General features: G+C 36.4%; 1 protein-coding gene across 1 annotated transcript; it reads left to right on the forward strand.

The window, feature by feature from the left end:
• Nucleotides 1–15,653, forward strand: g6pd (glucose-6-phosphate dehydrogenase). The gene is made up of 13 exons (XM_063014909.1): nucleotides 1–195; nucleotides 876–997; nucleotides 7,351–7,388; nucleotides 9,535–9,643; nucleotides 9,735–9,952; nucleotides 10,046–10,204; nucleotides 11,556–11,681; nucleotides 11,864–11,957; nucleotides 12,762–12,948; nucleotides 13,091–13,326; nucleotides 13,436–13,512; nucleotides 14,488–14,580; nucleotides 14,955–15,653. Exons 2-13 carry the CDS (start codon nucleotides 881–883, stop codon nucleotides 15,043–15,045), a joined length of 1,545 nt encoding a protein of 514 aa, XP_062870979.1. The 5' UTR covers nucleotides 1–195; nucleotides 876–880; the 3' UTR covers nucleotides 15,046–15,653.
• The last annotated feature ends 892 nt before the right edge of the window (nucleotides 15,654–16,545 follow it).

The raw sequence follows: 16,545 nt of genomic DNA on the forward strand, positions 1-16,545 counted from the left end.
TTTACATGACTCCGCCCCAAAATCATTTCATTGGCTACGAGTGTATGGTCCTTTTGAGTTAATTTCCGGGTTTGGATGAGTGTATATAATCCCGATTCTTGTGGGATTAACTGTCTGCTTTGTGAATAGTTTGAATAGTTGAAAAATACTTTTTGCTTGCTGCTTTTTTACAGATTTATCTGTACATATATAAATGTAAGTAGTTAATTACTATACTCTCTTTGTTACAATAAAATAACTGTATGTATATGTATCTTAAATCTCTGTAGCTATCATTGTGCAACTTCCATCACTCTGAACAGTGTCTTTTTGACTAAGCAACAGAAGGTTTGCATTTCGGATGCCTTTCGTGACATTACTTTGCAAGTGTTATTATGCAAATGTGTCATTTTAATCCGTTTTCATGAAGTATTGTAAAAATTCTAACTTTATAAACGTATGCTTTAATTATTAAGAATAAGCTGAAAAGCTTATTGTATATTATTTTATTATAATATACTATAGACATTATTTATAAACGAGTAATATGGGCTGTTACATATCAAACAACATACAGTTAAAAGTTATAATGCTAGAAGTCATTTTAGTTATGCAGTTTGGCAGGGTTTTTAGATATCACCTGTAGTGTTCTATATGATAATGGTCAGTGGTACAATAATTTAAACTACAGTGCAGGTGCATTAGTGGTGTAACATTTAGTTAATGTAAATGTAAGTGTAATGTTAAAATAAATGTTTTAAATGTAATATGTAAATGCACAGAAGGCAAAAAGGAAGTAAATGTATATACACAAATCATAGGTACGATACATTATGTCTATATGCAAATGGAACAGCCTTTCTAATTGCTAAACTTTTTTACAATCCTGTTTGCAGAGAAGATGACTACTCTACCCCTCTCTCGTTCTGAGGTGTTTGGGGAGCTGAGGAAGGAGCTGTATGATGATAAAGAATTTCACCAAACTGATGTCCATATCTTCATTATTATGGGTGCCTCAGTAAGTTTAAATTGATGGTGGAATCATTATTTTCATTTCTCTAAACAAAATATTTAAAAACATTGCCCATCTTTTCAATTCAGTTGATACTGACATGTCAGTTCATGTTTTTTTCTTAGAGGAAATTAGAGGTTTAGTTATGCAATCACAGGAAAGTTAGACTTCTCTGAGGAAATGCTGTTCTAGCAAACAGCACAGAGGATTGTGAAACGTGCAGTGGTCAATTTGACGGCCTTGAATGCAGATTGATTAGCTATGATTACAGTAGGGCACTGATTAGCCAACTCGTATAAAAATACATGCAGAGATTTACACAGGTTAACTAGAGAAAGACACATTTACTTACTGTAAGAAAAGAAAAACCTGTTGCAAAGATTTGCAATTATCTAAAAATGATACAGTGGATGGAATTTTAGTAGTAGTAGTAGTAGTAGTAGGAATGCAGACACTACATAGCACTGCTTTTTTGAGTGAAACATTGTGAAATCTTTTTTTTTTCCCTTTTTTGCTTCTACTGATAAAATATGGATGTAGCAGAGAAGAGTCAAATTACAAAAATGAGGCCCTCCCTGTTTTCCTGCTTACTTTGTGTAGTGTGAGTGTTGAAAAGATAGTATCATTTCTACTCAGCATTTTTGCATGAGGTTTAATACAGTGAAAAAGAGGAAAGAGGTCATGGCTAGGTAATTAGAATCTGTGTCCTTAGCTTTGTCATTGTGCTAATACTCATGGGCATGAGCTTTTCTATGCTGTTTGTTTGCTGAATCTGTCAGTAGGCTCACACTATCCTGTTTACTGTTTGTAACACCTTTTTAAAAAGATATACTACCTATATATTTAAAATTGATTATGCTTAATTTCAGTTCCTGAATCTATCTCAGTAATTTTAATGTGGCTTTATTTTATAATTGTTAGTTCACTTTAATAATGCCTTACATGCGACCTAATTTCTCAATGGTGCGACTAAAAAAAATCTCAGGTCGCACCGGTGCGACCAGGCGTCCGAGGGAAAAAAAAAACGACACACATTAGGCCAATATCATGGTCTAAACCAATCAGAGATAGTGAAGGGCGGGACAATATTGTAGCGGTGATGTGAGCGACATTCAGCTCAGCCAATCAGAATGCAGCACCACGTGCGTTCGGACGTTCTGCCGTAAGTTTAGTTTTGTATATGAGACTCGCCGGATGTCCCCAGAATGAAAGTTCGGGTTCTGGAGCTCGGCGGTGTAAAGTGTTGTAACGCTCACTTAAGTCCTGACTAAACAGTTAAAGTGACTCTACCCTGTCGTGTGCCTTTATTCCCACACCTCCACCACCGCACAGCAAAAGACCCGCAGCATCCCCACCGGACAGCGGCTAGGTGAGCCGACCCTCTACGGTAGCAAGGGGCTAATGCTAGCGGTAAAGTGCCGCGATAGTGAAAGTAAAAACACGACAATATTTTCGTTAAGTAAAATATAAAAATAACTAAAAGACCAAAATATATTACAATACACGTAGTCAAAATACGCAGTGAGTGCACCGCAAGCGATTTTGGGAATCTGTGTAAAAGATTCAGTAAAGCCGATAATATAATGCACTGCATTTAAGATTACACTCTAACACACACACAAACATATACATATAATTTTAAATATACACACACATATAAATAGATATACACACATACATACACATTTACTCTATTATTTTTATAATTTTTATAAGTGTGCTATAATTAGTCTGTAATACTATAATTAACTGTAAAGAGCATGGGAAGACCATGGCCGGCAATAGTATATTTGTGACTGGTTCTAATACATTTCGAATTGAAAGGCTGAAAAAGCCCAATGCATCTATAAAACACATTACATGCCGCAATAAATGCACTGCCCAAGTGTCCCCTCTCCCCACTGCCCTTCATTGTCAGGCAGCAGCAAACAGATCATCAGACGAGGCCATGTTGACCAAATTTTTAGTTATTTCCAAGTCAATATTGCCTGTATGGACAGTGATTAAAAAAAAAAAAAAAAAAAAAGTGAACCTGTAAAACTGCGGTGTTAAATGCGATGCGGTCGAAAATTTGGGTGCACCTAACTTTTGTGCTGGTGCACCTAAGAAAAAAAGTTAGGTGCACCAGTGCAACCAGTGCAAAACGTTAGTCTAGAGCCCTGCTTTTGTTGTTGATTGCCTTGTTTTACCCCAATTGTGGAGGCACTGGACTAGTGAGTCCTTCTAATGCCAAGATGCCACTCTTAATAACTATTAATGAGGATTAATATTTCTAAACTTTTCTGCAGAGTTACATTTTGCTTTAATAATAATATAGGGCAGAGGAATACCAATATTGTAATATATACATATACACATGTACAGTGCAATGAAATTTTTTTTCTGCAGAGCGCAGGGTCAGCCCCGGCATTGAGAGGGTTAAGGTCTTTGCTCAAGGGCCCAACAGTGGCTGCATGGCAGAGTTTAGATTTAAACCCACAACCTTGCAGTTGGTAACCAACAGCTCCACCCACTAGACTACCACTGTCATTCAGGACTTTGTCTGTTAAATGATACAGCAAATGAATAAAGAAAATGAATATTGTAGTATTTTGGGAGTTGCAGAATATTTTGCTACTACTGCTGTTACTGCCATGTCATAGTTATTTAACCCCTACATAATATTGCTGATGTTAAAACCTACTCCTTGTCTGAATAACCTAAAGTTATGGAATCCATGATGCACACCACTCTTGACCAAGAAGCACATTAGGATCAACTGGAATATTTCAGAGGGAATTTGTATATGTCTGTACAGTTCTGGGACACAGTTATATGGATGGAACTTTCCAAATACTTTAATCATTTATGTTTCATCAGAATCTTTTTGATCATGTTGCCGAAGTCCTTTACAGGGAATCATATACTTGTTATTCAATATTGTCTTCCATCTTGGCACTCTGATTTAAAGAGTACTGCAAATATGGTTGTTTGTCCAACAGGTTCTCCCATTTCCACACAGGTCTTTTGAAACTCTGGATCCTTAAAGTCTTTGGTGTGTGCTTTTGCAAACTATGTACAATTAAAATGACAACTTTTGGAATCCACTTGGGTTCTAGACACATCTCAGGGATAATTAAAGCAAACAGAAAGCACCTGATCACAAATATTTGTATCCAAATATTCCAGTTATATCAATTTAAATACATAGGCACTTAGGTGACACAGTGGTCTAATAGGCTATCCCACCACCTCTGAAATCTCGAGCTTTTTAGTTTGAATCTCAGCCATGCTTGCCACCTAGCTGGGTATCCTACAGACACAATTGGCCTTGTCTAGAGGAGGGAGGTTGACTAGGTTTCTTTCAGATGCTGCAAATAGCAATTGGCACACTTTTACGTAAGTGGGGTTTATATATAACAAATACAGTATTTGTAGGACCATGTTTGTTTATACATTTATTGTGTTTTCTCTAATAACCAACTTACAAACTAAGATAAAGTTGTTATGATCCCAGGTACCTTTTTGTATTTAAATAAATGAGCTAATTAATTCAGTTATCACTATATCTTAAATTCACACAAAACATTATTCTTTCATATATTCTTTCCATATACAGTGGTGTTAAAAAAAATAGCAGTCCAACACCATTAACCTGATAAATCACTGTTTTTAGTAGAAATGCTATTTCTACATAGCAAATAATTTACTTGAAAGTGTAGTAGAATAATGAAAACAAAACAAACCCAACAATTAGGACATGCATGCCACTCATTCTGAGTAATTGAAGCATTGATTGAAAGGGGCTTGTTCAAAATAATAGCAGTGAGGAGTTCAATTGGTGAAATCATTCATTCTGCAGAAGAACGGGTGTCAAATTTGGCCCTTATTTAATTTAGGAGGGTGGCAAATGTTGCACAGCTTGGTCATAGTGCGTTTCCTTCTGAAATACTGGGTAAAATGGGTTGTTCCAGACATTGTTCTGATGAACTGGATACTTTGATTAAAAAGTTGATAGTAGAGGGAAAAACATACAGGGAAGTGCAGCAAATTATTGGCTGCTCAGCTAAAATGATCTCAAATGCCTTGAAGTGACAACCAACACCTGAAAGACGCAGAAGGAAGCGTGGAACTACTGTTCAAATGGATCGAAGAATAGCCAAAATGGCAAATACTCAGCCAGTGATCACCTCCAGAAAGAATTAGGAACATCTGAAGTTACCAGTGAGTACAGAAGATGATTAAGTAAAGCCAATTTACCAGCAAGAACTCCTTGCAAAGTCCCGTTGTTAAGAAAAAGACAAGTCCTGAATGCCAAGAACACATTGACTGGTCCAAAGAGAAACGGCTCAACATTTTGTGGACTGGTGAAAGCAAAATTGTTCTTTTTGGGTCTAGTGGCTGTAGACAGTATGTCAGACGACCATCGAGCACTGAATTCAAGCCAAAGTTCACTGTGAAGACAGTAAAGCATGGTGGTACAAAATGATGATATGGGATGTTTCTCATACCATGGTGTTATGCCTATTTATCACATACGAGGGATCATGGATCAGTTTAAATATATCAGAAGACTTGAGGAGATCATGTTTCCCTATGTCGAAGAAGAAATGTCTTTAAAATGGGTGTTTCAACATGACAATGACCCAAAACATCTTGGTTACAGACAAACAAGATTGAGGTAATAGAGTGGCCAGCCCAATCCCCTGACTTTAATCCCATAGAGAACTTGTGGGCTGACGTCTGAAACGCGTTTTTTTGAGGCAAAACCCAAAATTGCAGAAGAACTGTGGAATGTAGTCTAATCATCCTGGACTGGAATACCTGTTCAGAGGTGCCAGAAGTTGGTCGACTCCATGCAACACAGATCTCGGAAACAATTGTTTTGCCACTAAATATTAGTTCAGTAATTTAAAGTAAAGTAAAACCTCAAACATTTTTTCATGTTATAGATAATTTTTTTGAGTTTTTAATGAAAAATGCTGGCACTGCTATTTTTTTTGAACAGCCTAATATTCATTTTTCTTAACTTTCTCTAAAGGATGAACACAAACTGGCAAAATGTTGGTAATGTTTTGATTTAGAATTGAAAGTGTAGTATTTTCAGTGCATTTGCATTTATGGAAATAAAAGTTATTATAATGATTTTGTGCTTTATTCACTTTTTTAAAATCACTGCTATTTTTTTGAACACTACTGTATTAGCATTTTTTACATCTGTCATTGCTAGTCTTTACTCCTCTGTAAGAACAGACTCCCATTTTTTCACTGACCAAATAATTTGTATTTTGTAAATATAAACAAATTTAGAATTTGATGCCTGCAACACACAAAAAGTTGTTTACCTCTGTTACTTTTCTTTTCCTATTATTTACACTTTTTATGTTTGTGAACTGAGAATACTAATTGTTGTAGTTTTGCAAGTAAAAGATTTACACATTCTTGCATGATACAAGACTTCAGCTGCTCAACGGTCTGTTTCCACTGTTTGTCTCTGCTTTTCATGACGTGCCATACATTTTTTAATAGCAGACAGACCTAACTGCAAGCAGGCCAGTCAAGCACACACTTTTGTTGATACAGCCACACTGTTGTATAGTGCTGTATGGGGTCTGGCATTGTCTTACAGAAATAAGCATGGACTTCCCTGGTAAAATCCCAAATTATGTCTGTGTCAATGATACCTTAAGGTATATGCAAATCACCTACTTGCACGGAACTCAAGGTTTTCCTTAAAAAATAAAAACTGGAAATGTGGACTCCTCCAACCACAGCACACTTTTCCACTGTCTTATATACTGGCCTATCTTAGATGAGCTCAGGGCACCAAGAACTCTGTAGCATTTTTGTATAGAATTGATAAATAGCATTTTCTTTGCCTAAAGTAGTGTGCATCAGGTGTTTTTGATGCAGTTCTGACTGTTAAGTGACCTAAATTCATTATTTATTTAGTGTGGAATGTTTTAAAACGGTGTAACATGAACATTCTAGAAACTTTTTACTGTTTTTTTGCTGCTGTCCCAGCTTTAAATTTGTTGGAAAGCCAAAAAATGAAAATAGTTTTTTTGTATATTTGTCAGTTACATAAGCCTTCAACAGAATTAACAAACCACAGATTCGTTTTTATTGCACAATACAAAATGTATTATGCAATTAAACTTTTTCAAAAATAGGGTGTAAGGTTTAAGGGACAGCTTGAGTTAATGAGATTTGTTTGTTTGATTGTTCTCGCCCCAATAAGACTTCATCCCCACCCACCTCTAGGCCAAAAATTCCTTACAATATTTTATGGAGAACCTCAATAAAGATACATTTGCCTCTGCAAGACTAGCCTTATGTACACAATTTATTTTATACTTTGTTCTTGTTTCTACTTTAAGGGCGATCTGGCAAAAAAGAAGATTTACCCTACTCTCTGGTAAGAAGCCTTGTTTAGTAATTAATTTGATATTTTAAAAATGGGGAAGTTTATTAAGGTGTAGTTGCACACTGACAAGTTTAATAACTTAAGACATGCTAAAAATACTACTGGTTTTAGTATGCAGATTCAATGTTATACTAAATACTGTTAGTGCTATTATGCTGGCAAAAAAAGTTTTTACTTTATGATGAAATTGGATAATATGGCGCAACCAGGACAGTTTGTTAACAGATGTAGCCATTTGTAAATTCTCTTTTTTTTTTGTTGGTAAGTACAGGAATTTAGCCATTGTGCCACATAATCAAAAAGAGGTCATTTGGAAGTTTAAATGCTTGTGAATTGCTCACACCAAACAGTTTTATTTGTTCTTCATTTTTAAAATGCATAATTTTTTCTTCATCTTTTATGTGCGATATTGAAATACAGTGCATCCGGAAAGTATTCACAGCGCTTCAATTTTGTTGTTACAGCCTTATTCCAAAATTTATTAAATTAATTTTTTTCCTCAAAATTCTACACACACACAAAATACCCCATGATGACAAAGTGAAAAAAGTTTGTTTGAAATTTTGGCAAATCTATTAAGTTTATTATGTACATAAGTATTCACAGCCTTTGCTCAATACTTTGTTGAAGCACTTTTGGCAGCAATTACAGCCTCAAGTCTTTTTGAGTATGATGCTACAAGCTTGGCACACCTATTTTTGGGCAGTTTCTCCCATTCTTCTTTGCAGAACCTCTCAAGCTCCATCTGGTTGGATGGGGAGCGTCGATGGACAGCCATTTTCAGATCTCTCCAGAGATGTTCAATTAGGTTCAAGGGTGGGCTCTGGCTGGGCCACTCATGGACATTCACAGAGTTGTCCCGAAGCCACTCTTTTGTTATCTTGGCTGTGTGCTTAGGGTCGTTGTCCTGTTGGAAGATGAACCTTCACCCCAGTCTGAGGTCCAGAGCGCTTTGGAGCAGGTTATCATCAAGGATGTCTTTGTACATTGCTGCAGTCATCTTTCCCTCGACCCTGACAAGTCTCCCAGTTCCTGCTGCCGAAAAACATCCCCACAGCTTGATGCTGACACCCACATGCTTCACTGTAGGAATGGTATTGGCTAGGTGATGAGCTTTGCCTGGTTTCCTCCAGTCATGATGCTTGGCATTCAGGCCAAGGAGTTCAATCTTTGGAGAGAATTTTGTTTTTCATGGTCTGAGAGTCCTTCAGGTGCCTTTTGGCAAACTCCAGACGGGCTGTCATGTGCCTTTTACTGAGGAGTGGTGTCCGTCTGGCCACTCTACCATATAGTCCTGATTGGTGGAGTGCTGCAGAAATGGTTGTCTTTCTGGAAGGTTCTCCTCTCTCCACAGAGCAATGCTGGAGCTTTGTCATCGGGTTCTTGGGCACCTCTCTGACTAAGGCCCTTCTACCCCGAAGGTCAGCTCTAGGAGGAGTCCTGGTGGTTCCAAACTTCTTCCATTTCTGGACGATGGAGGCCACTGTGCACATTGGGTTCTTTAATGCTGCAGAAATTCTTCTGTACCCTTTCCTAGATCTGTGCCTCGATACAATCCTGTCTCTGAGGTCTACAGACAATTCCCCGGACTTCATGGCTTGATTTGTGCTCTGACATGCACTGTCTACTATGGGACTTTATATAAACAGGTGTGTGCCTTTCCAAATCATGTCCAATCAACTGAATTTATCACAGGTGGACTCCAATCAAGTTGTAGAAAGATGATCAGTGGAAACAGGATGCACCTGAGCTCAGTTTTGAGTGTCACGGCAAAGGCTGTGAATAATTATGTACTTTATATTTTTGTGTTTTATTTTTAATACATTTGCAAACATTTCAAACAAACTTTTTTTTCACTTTGTTGTCATTGTGTTTGTAGAATTTTGAGGAAAAAAAAGAATTTAATCCATTTTGGAATAAGGCTGTAACATAAAGTGGAAAAAGAGAAGCACTGTGAATACTTTTCGGATGCACTGTAATAAACAAAAAAAGATTCTTATTACCTTTTTTTAGCTATATGTTGACAATAATGCTGGCGCTCACTGTAATTGCAGTATAAAGAGACCTTAGAAAGTTTAATGTCTTAAAAATGCACATTGAGTCATAAAAACAGTCTCTTTATATTTTCTTACTTCAGGTGGTTATTTAGAGATGGTCTTCTCCCTGAACAGACTTACTTTGTTGGCTTTGCCCGCTCTAATCTGACTGTAGATGCAATTCGCACAGCCTGCTTGCCCTTCATGAAGGTACATCATTCTTTCTGTGTCTGAGTGTTTGTGTGCTTGTTTGTGTGTGTGCACACGTTTCACTAATTAAAAAATGTCTCTACATTTATAGGTGGTTGATACTGAGGCAGATCGTCTCTCTGCTTTCTTCAAGCGGAACTCCTATCAAAGTGGGAATTATGATGATGAGGCGGCTTTCCTCAAACTGAATTCCCACCTCTTATCACTGCCTGGTGGAGCTAATGCCAACCGCCTCTTCTACTTGGCACTGCCACCCAGCGTTTACCACAGTGTCACCAAGAACATTAGCCACCACTGTATGAGCACAAAGTAAGTAGTGTCAAGCTTTTGACTAGCCTCAAAATACATTTAATAACTTAGCAGAACTTTAGAATGTAAGAAAGCATGTTTTATGGTTTACAGGGGGTGGAACCGAGTTATTGTTGAAAAGCCATTTGGCCGGGACTTGCAGAGCTCAGAGGAGCTCTCCAATCATCTTTCATCTCTGTTTACTGAAGAGCAGATCTACCGCATAGATCATTATCTTGGCAAGGAAATGGTGCAGAACCTTATGGTCCTCAGGTGGGTTTCATATGCTATTTGTTAAAAATGCAAGATGTGCAAACTAAGTTTACAAATAACCATCTGACTGCAGTAAACACAATATTTATGTAACCCATTAAAATGTAAAATTAACTACTTATTTGGCTTTATTTGCTTTATATAAACAATACATTATATCTTACTGAATAATGAAACATTTTATCATCTGACATACTAAAATCCTGTCCTAAAAAACAAAATGTGTCTTATTTAAAACATTGCCAGATAATGTATCCTACCTCTATTATGGGTGTGTTCGAAAACCTAGGGAGCTGTCTTACTGTCTACATAGGCAGCTGCCTAAGTAGAGAGGATTCTAATAAGTCATTAACTTATAAGGCAGGTTATTCGAACACGCTACTTAGACAGCGATAACATCGGGTTTCACTTACTAAGCTAACACAGTTAGCATCATGCCATTCAAACCAATGGGATGAGGTGGCACAATGCGCTAGCATGTCAAGTAACATCTCCCTCCGTGTACTGAAAACGGTTAAACTGTCCCTGATAAGCCCGAACTTGCAAATAAAAACACTTGTACACGTTTATACAAATTAAAAATCAAAATTTATTTAAGTTTTAAAATAACTCTGTTCGCTTCTCCGCACCGTTCGCCATATTTTTTATTTTTCTGTGAGCAAAGTTGTGCCGCAATGAATGCTGGGATTGCCTTCACCGCTAAGGCAGCATTGGATGCTCACTCGTTCTTGAGTCAAAATACCATTAAATTTTAAGATACCTTAGTAGTGAGCATATTAAGGAATCTAGGATTTTGAACAGCCTCCTTCTTTGGAGCATGCACAGGATGATGTAAAATGCCGTCTATGTAGAGAGCTCCCTAGGTTTTGGAACACACCCATTGTGTCCTGTGGCTAGTTAGTTTAATAATTTTTAAAAACCAAAAGTCAGTACTTTGTCTAATAACCGTCAGACCACTGGCTGAGAATGTCCACCCTATAGATATTGATGTTCTAAACCGGTGTTCTGAACATGTGTCCGCAAAGTGCAGTCTGATGCTGTCAGACGTTAGCACAACACAAGCTGTGTCTCTTTGGTACTGCTATGTGATATTAGCACCAGTATTAATTTAAATATAAATAGCAAACTGTAAAATCTAGTTTTTATATTCAACAATAAGTCAGTTACAAATAATAATGTAACATTGTAGGAAGCACTTTTATAAGTGTTTTTAAAAGCAGCCATACGATCTGTCTTTCTATCATTAAACCTTTTCCAGCTGTTATGGCTACAGATTGTCATCTTAAAAATACAATATAGTTTGAAAGCTCTTGATTGTTGTTGTGCTTATGTAAACCCAACATGTTTTTAGATTTGGAAACAGAATATTTGGGCCCATATGGAACCGGGACAGTGTGGCCTGTGTTACTTTAACCTTCAAGGAGCCCTTTGGAACACAGGGCAGGGGTGGATACTTCGATGATTTTGGCATTATCCGGTAAGTCAATTAATGTCATATTGTACTGAAATGTCTGACTTTTGAAACACTAAGAGACAGATCATTCCTGTAATTACAATTAAAGGAATTTCCTTCAATATTAAAAAAAAGCTTCTCTGACATAACTATAATCTAACAATAACAGTATATTTCACACCCATCCCCCTCTCACTTATGTCCAGCGATGTCATGCAGAATCACCTTCTGCAGATGCTATGCCTTGTTGCCATGGAGAAACCCGCCTCCACCAGTTCAGATGATGTGAGAGACGAGAAGGTAAGGAGTCTGACAAGAAATTAAGTGTGAGCAATCATCCAGCTAATATTACGCTAAGTTTCAGGCAAAAAGTAGTTTTTTCTGCATCATGGATGTGATTTCACTGGTCATTTTTTGACCAAAATATTTGGCATCTGGCTTTACGTATTTTTATTATTTTATAATTTTTTAGTGTTTTGTAGTATTTTTAATCCAAACCCATCCAAAACTATAATTTGCAGATTCCATTAACAAAATGTCTGCAACCAATTATATCTTTATATTTGATTTCTATATATTTGATTTGCCTCTTTTGCTTTGTATTGGAGGTAGGAAGCTAATGTAGATAAAAAGGAAGGTACGATTATAGCCTTTAGTATATAGTAGTATAATTTTATGCTTGGTATGTTTGGTAGTCTGGGAAAAAACAGTGTATGAAAAAGAGTGTTGAGCTGTACCCAATCTTAATAGTTTCCGAAGGTAAATTTAGACAGCTCTCCAAAGTTTTTATGTTTAATTGTATGATCTATAAGAAAATATAAAAAGAATCACCCATCAGTAGCAGTTCTGAAACATTTTGGTGTTTTGACTATTCTTTATTAATTTTCATAAACCGATTTATTCTGGTCAGGGTCATGACAGGTCCAGTTCCACTTGGAAACACTAGGCGCAAAGCAGGAATACCCTGGACAGGGCGGCCATCCACCCCCACCCTATATTTAAACTCTGACCTCAATAGTGGGCTAGTGTAATATACTGCTATGCTGCCTGAACACCGCTATGCCTTTCCCTGAATTAATAACAAAGCTCTCTCTCATCCTGCAGGTAAAGGTGTTGAAGTGTATTGCTCCCGTCACCCTCTCTGATGTTGTTTTGGGCCAGTATGTGGGTGACCCAGAGGCAGAAGGGGATGCTAGACTGGGCTACCTTGATGATCCTACTGTCCCTAAGGGCTCAACACAGGCTACGTTTGCCACAGCTGTTCTCTATGTAAAAAATGAACGATGGGATGGTAAGTTGTAATATTTTGCTTTGGAAATTATACCTAAATCCAATGTCACAAAGATGTTATTATTGGTGTAGTCCATCATTTAGCTCTTAGATATGCACATGTATATTATATTTATACTTTTATAATGGTGCCCCTTCCCCAGGTGTTCCCTTTATCCTGAGGTGTGGAAAGGCCCTAAATGAGCGTAAAGCTGAAGTAAGGCTGCAGTTTACAGATGTTCCAGGTGACATTTTCAGCTCTCAGTGCAGCAGAAATGAATTGGTTGTACGTGTCCAGCCCAATGAGGCCATTTATGCCAAGATGATGAGCAAGAAACCTGGAGTCTACTTTAGCCCTGAGGAGACCGAGCTCGATCTGACATATAACAGCAGATACAAGGTGAGAAAAGGGTGCATAATTACAGAATGGCACATTTTTATGTTACATAAAAAATTTTTTAATATTACATATTAGCTGACTTAAGCTCTTTGTATTGCTTGAAAAACAGGATGTTAAGCTTCCTGATGCATATGAGCGCCTGATTCTGGATGTGTTCTGTGGCAGTCAAATGCACTTTGTGCGCAGGTAAAATTATTCAAGTTAAGATCTTTATCATGACATCTGGGTTGCTTAAATATATCTGTATTGAGGAAAAATAAAATCTAAGTAAGCTCATTATCACAAAGAATACAAACATTAATTAAGCCTTATTTTAACAAACCTCAGCTGTCAGATATTTGATGTTTTGAAGTAAATCTGTTTTTTTGTCAACAGTTTGTGTGTTTTGACACTCTCTGACTTATTGTTGTCATGACAAATTACGTATATCGTTTCTAGGTCTCTAATCATTCACACTTTATATAAAGCCCCTTGGACAAACTTTTTGAGGATCAGTTTTGCCAAATTTAGCAGCACAATACCACAACATAAAATACTGTATAAATTACATAAAAGTGTGAAGTAAAAAGCACTGATTTAAGATAAGTAATGTTGGGTGTTTTGTTAGTCTGAGATAAGGTTGCTAACTTTGAAGTTTAATGACTTTTCTATAAAAGCAAAACCAACAATTAAGAACCTTTGTAAAATACATGATGCTGGTTTCATTGTCATAATAATAAGCAATTTTTTAAATGTTGGCTATTTAAGAAACATAAGTCTAGGCAGTTTTAGATATATTAGACTGCTATAATGCATTTATGAAAATGCCCACATGTTGTTCATTATTTAGTTAACGTTACTGGCAAGCTGTTTATCAGTGATTTTGAAATATGTGTACCAAGCCTCCTCAGTGGTTGTGACATAGTGGGCTAGCTCAAAAGTGTCAAAATACAACTTTGTGAAAAATTTAGTTACTTAACCCAGGGTAAATCATTACCATTGTACTTGATAACAGCATTATTAGCATTTATAAATGTTTGTCAGTGAATTATGACCTATGAACGATGCCCTTACGTGGATTTACAATAATTAATAATATTCAGTGCACATACAGTAGAATTGTTACTAAGAAAAGTTATCCAAGCTCAGTATACTCTTTATTTTGTTGTAATCTGTTAAAAGTGATGAATTGAGGGAGGCATGGAGGATCTTTACTCCACTTCTTCATCAGATAGAAAAGGAGAAGACTGTTCCTTTAAAATATAAATATGGAAGGTAAATATATATATATATATATATATTTAATGTCATTGTTTTGTTATGTATATTGAAAGTAAAGTAATATTGCAATTACTTATTCAAGTAATGCATGAACATGCACAGGAGATTTATGATTATGGATTTGGAAGCATTTGTGTAGCATGCATGTATTTATACATTCTCATAATAATTGTAATAACTGTTTACAAATAATTGTAAACACTTGGACATAATTCTCCAATAATTTATTCTTGCAAAACCTGACAATAACTGGAATTATTTGTTTTAATAGTCTTCATGTTACTCTTATTACTTTTGTCTAAGCATTTATGTAAGGTTTGCTGTCCTAGAATAATTTATTTTTTCTCTCTCTTTATTTTTATTCATAGCCGAGGTCCTCAAGAGGCAGATGTACTGACACAGCGGGTGGGCTTTCGCTATGAAGGAACATACAAATGGGTGAATCCCCACAAACTTTAAAAAAGTGTTGATTAATGATGTATAGTCTAGTGTACAACTGACCAACACAATTTATGGGTATAAACTATACTTACAGTGTAGTTATTTTAAAAATGGTGTGGACAAGGAAAGAAGGCTTTAAATTTACATTACATACCATAAATTTACAGGTCTTAAACTTAAAGATTTTTGTTTATTAAGCACTTAAATCTAGAAATAATATTTTTCCAATCATTTAACAAATTACTTGAACAAAGTCAGCTGTAAGCAGTCATTCCTTCATGTTTCATTCCAATAACCACACCTGTGCTTCTTAATACTGAATCTTTCTTTAAATAAGAAATGTATTTTTGCACTCTTAGATGACCAGAGTTTGTATATGTGAGTTGTAATATTTCATTATAGCTTTTTAACAGAAATTGGTAATTAGTATAGGGTAATGCATGCAAAGTTTTCATTAGAAATAGTGGATCATGTGTTTAAACTTCTTGTTAGATTACATTTACAGTATTCCAATGTCTTTCTGTTTATTTCCATAGTAGAACCATAACAATTTATTGACTCACAAAAGTTTTCCCTTCTTTGGAAAGATTCTTATCACACTGGCATTACTAAATTACTAAATAAACTGTCAGAATATGAAAACACGTGTGGCTTTATTTTTTATTAAGAATTGTAAAATAAGCTGGCATTGTACAGTTATTACAACAGAAAAAAATAATCAGTTAAGTAGATTCAAAGATTTAGTGAAAAAATATATAGATTTACATGTCTGTAACGACACAATGACCTTTTTTCGCTGCATCGAGACACTGCTTCCACCTGGGGGTGATATGTACCGGTACTGGTCCACGGCCCGGTGGTTGGGGACCACTGCGGTCAAATACAATATATGATTCTCTAAGTAAGATTCCCAGGCAAGATACTTAAGTTAGAAATCAATACATGATTTTCTAAGCAAGATTCCAAACATACCACCAGACTAACCTACAGTAGCATCTTCTGAATGATCAACAGCACAGTCCTTATACACACACTGAGCATTCATCCTGCCATTAGGTTGAGCTGTGGATCATTAACTCAATTGTCAAATCATCAAGAAGAGGCATCGACTTGAAACCCTAAACAAAACCATTTAAACCATATGTTCTTGGTGACATGGGGCATGGCACATACACATGAACCATGAGCTGCAGGAGAACAGAGGGGTATGATTTGTGACAGTGTCTATATAACCAAATGTATCTAGACACTGACACCCTTAAACTGACCATCACATTCCAAAAACCATTGATATTAATGTGTTTGCCACCTCATTTGCAGCAATAACTGCCACTTTTGTAAAGGCTTCCCACAAATTTGCTAGCACGTCTGTGAAAATTTCTGCTGATTCAGTCAAACATTTATGTGGTCGGGCACAAGAAGCTGAGGCTTGCAATTAGTGTTAAATTCCAAAGATGTTTATTGATGTTTGGTGTGGAGAAATTCCAGTGGCCTGCACAAAACCCTGACCTGTCAAAC

Source organism: Trichomycterus rosablanca, chromosome 19 (assembly GCF_030014385.1).
Source record: "Trichomycterus rosablanca isolate fTriRos1 chromosome 19, fTriRos1.hap1, whole genome shotgun sequence".
Lineage (NCBI taxonomy): Eukaryota > Metazoa > Chordata > Actinopteri > Siluriformes > Trichomycteridae > Trichomycterus > Trichomycterus rosablanca.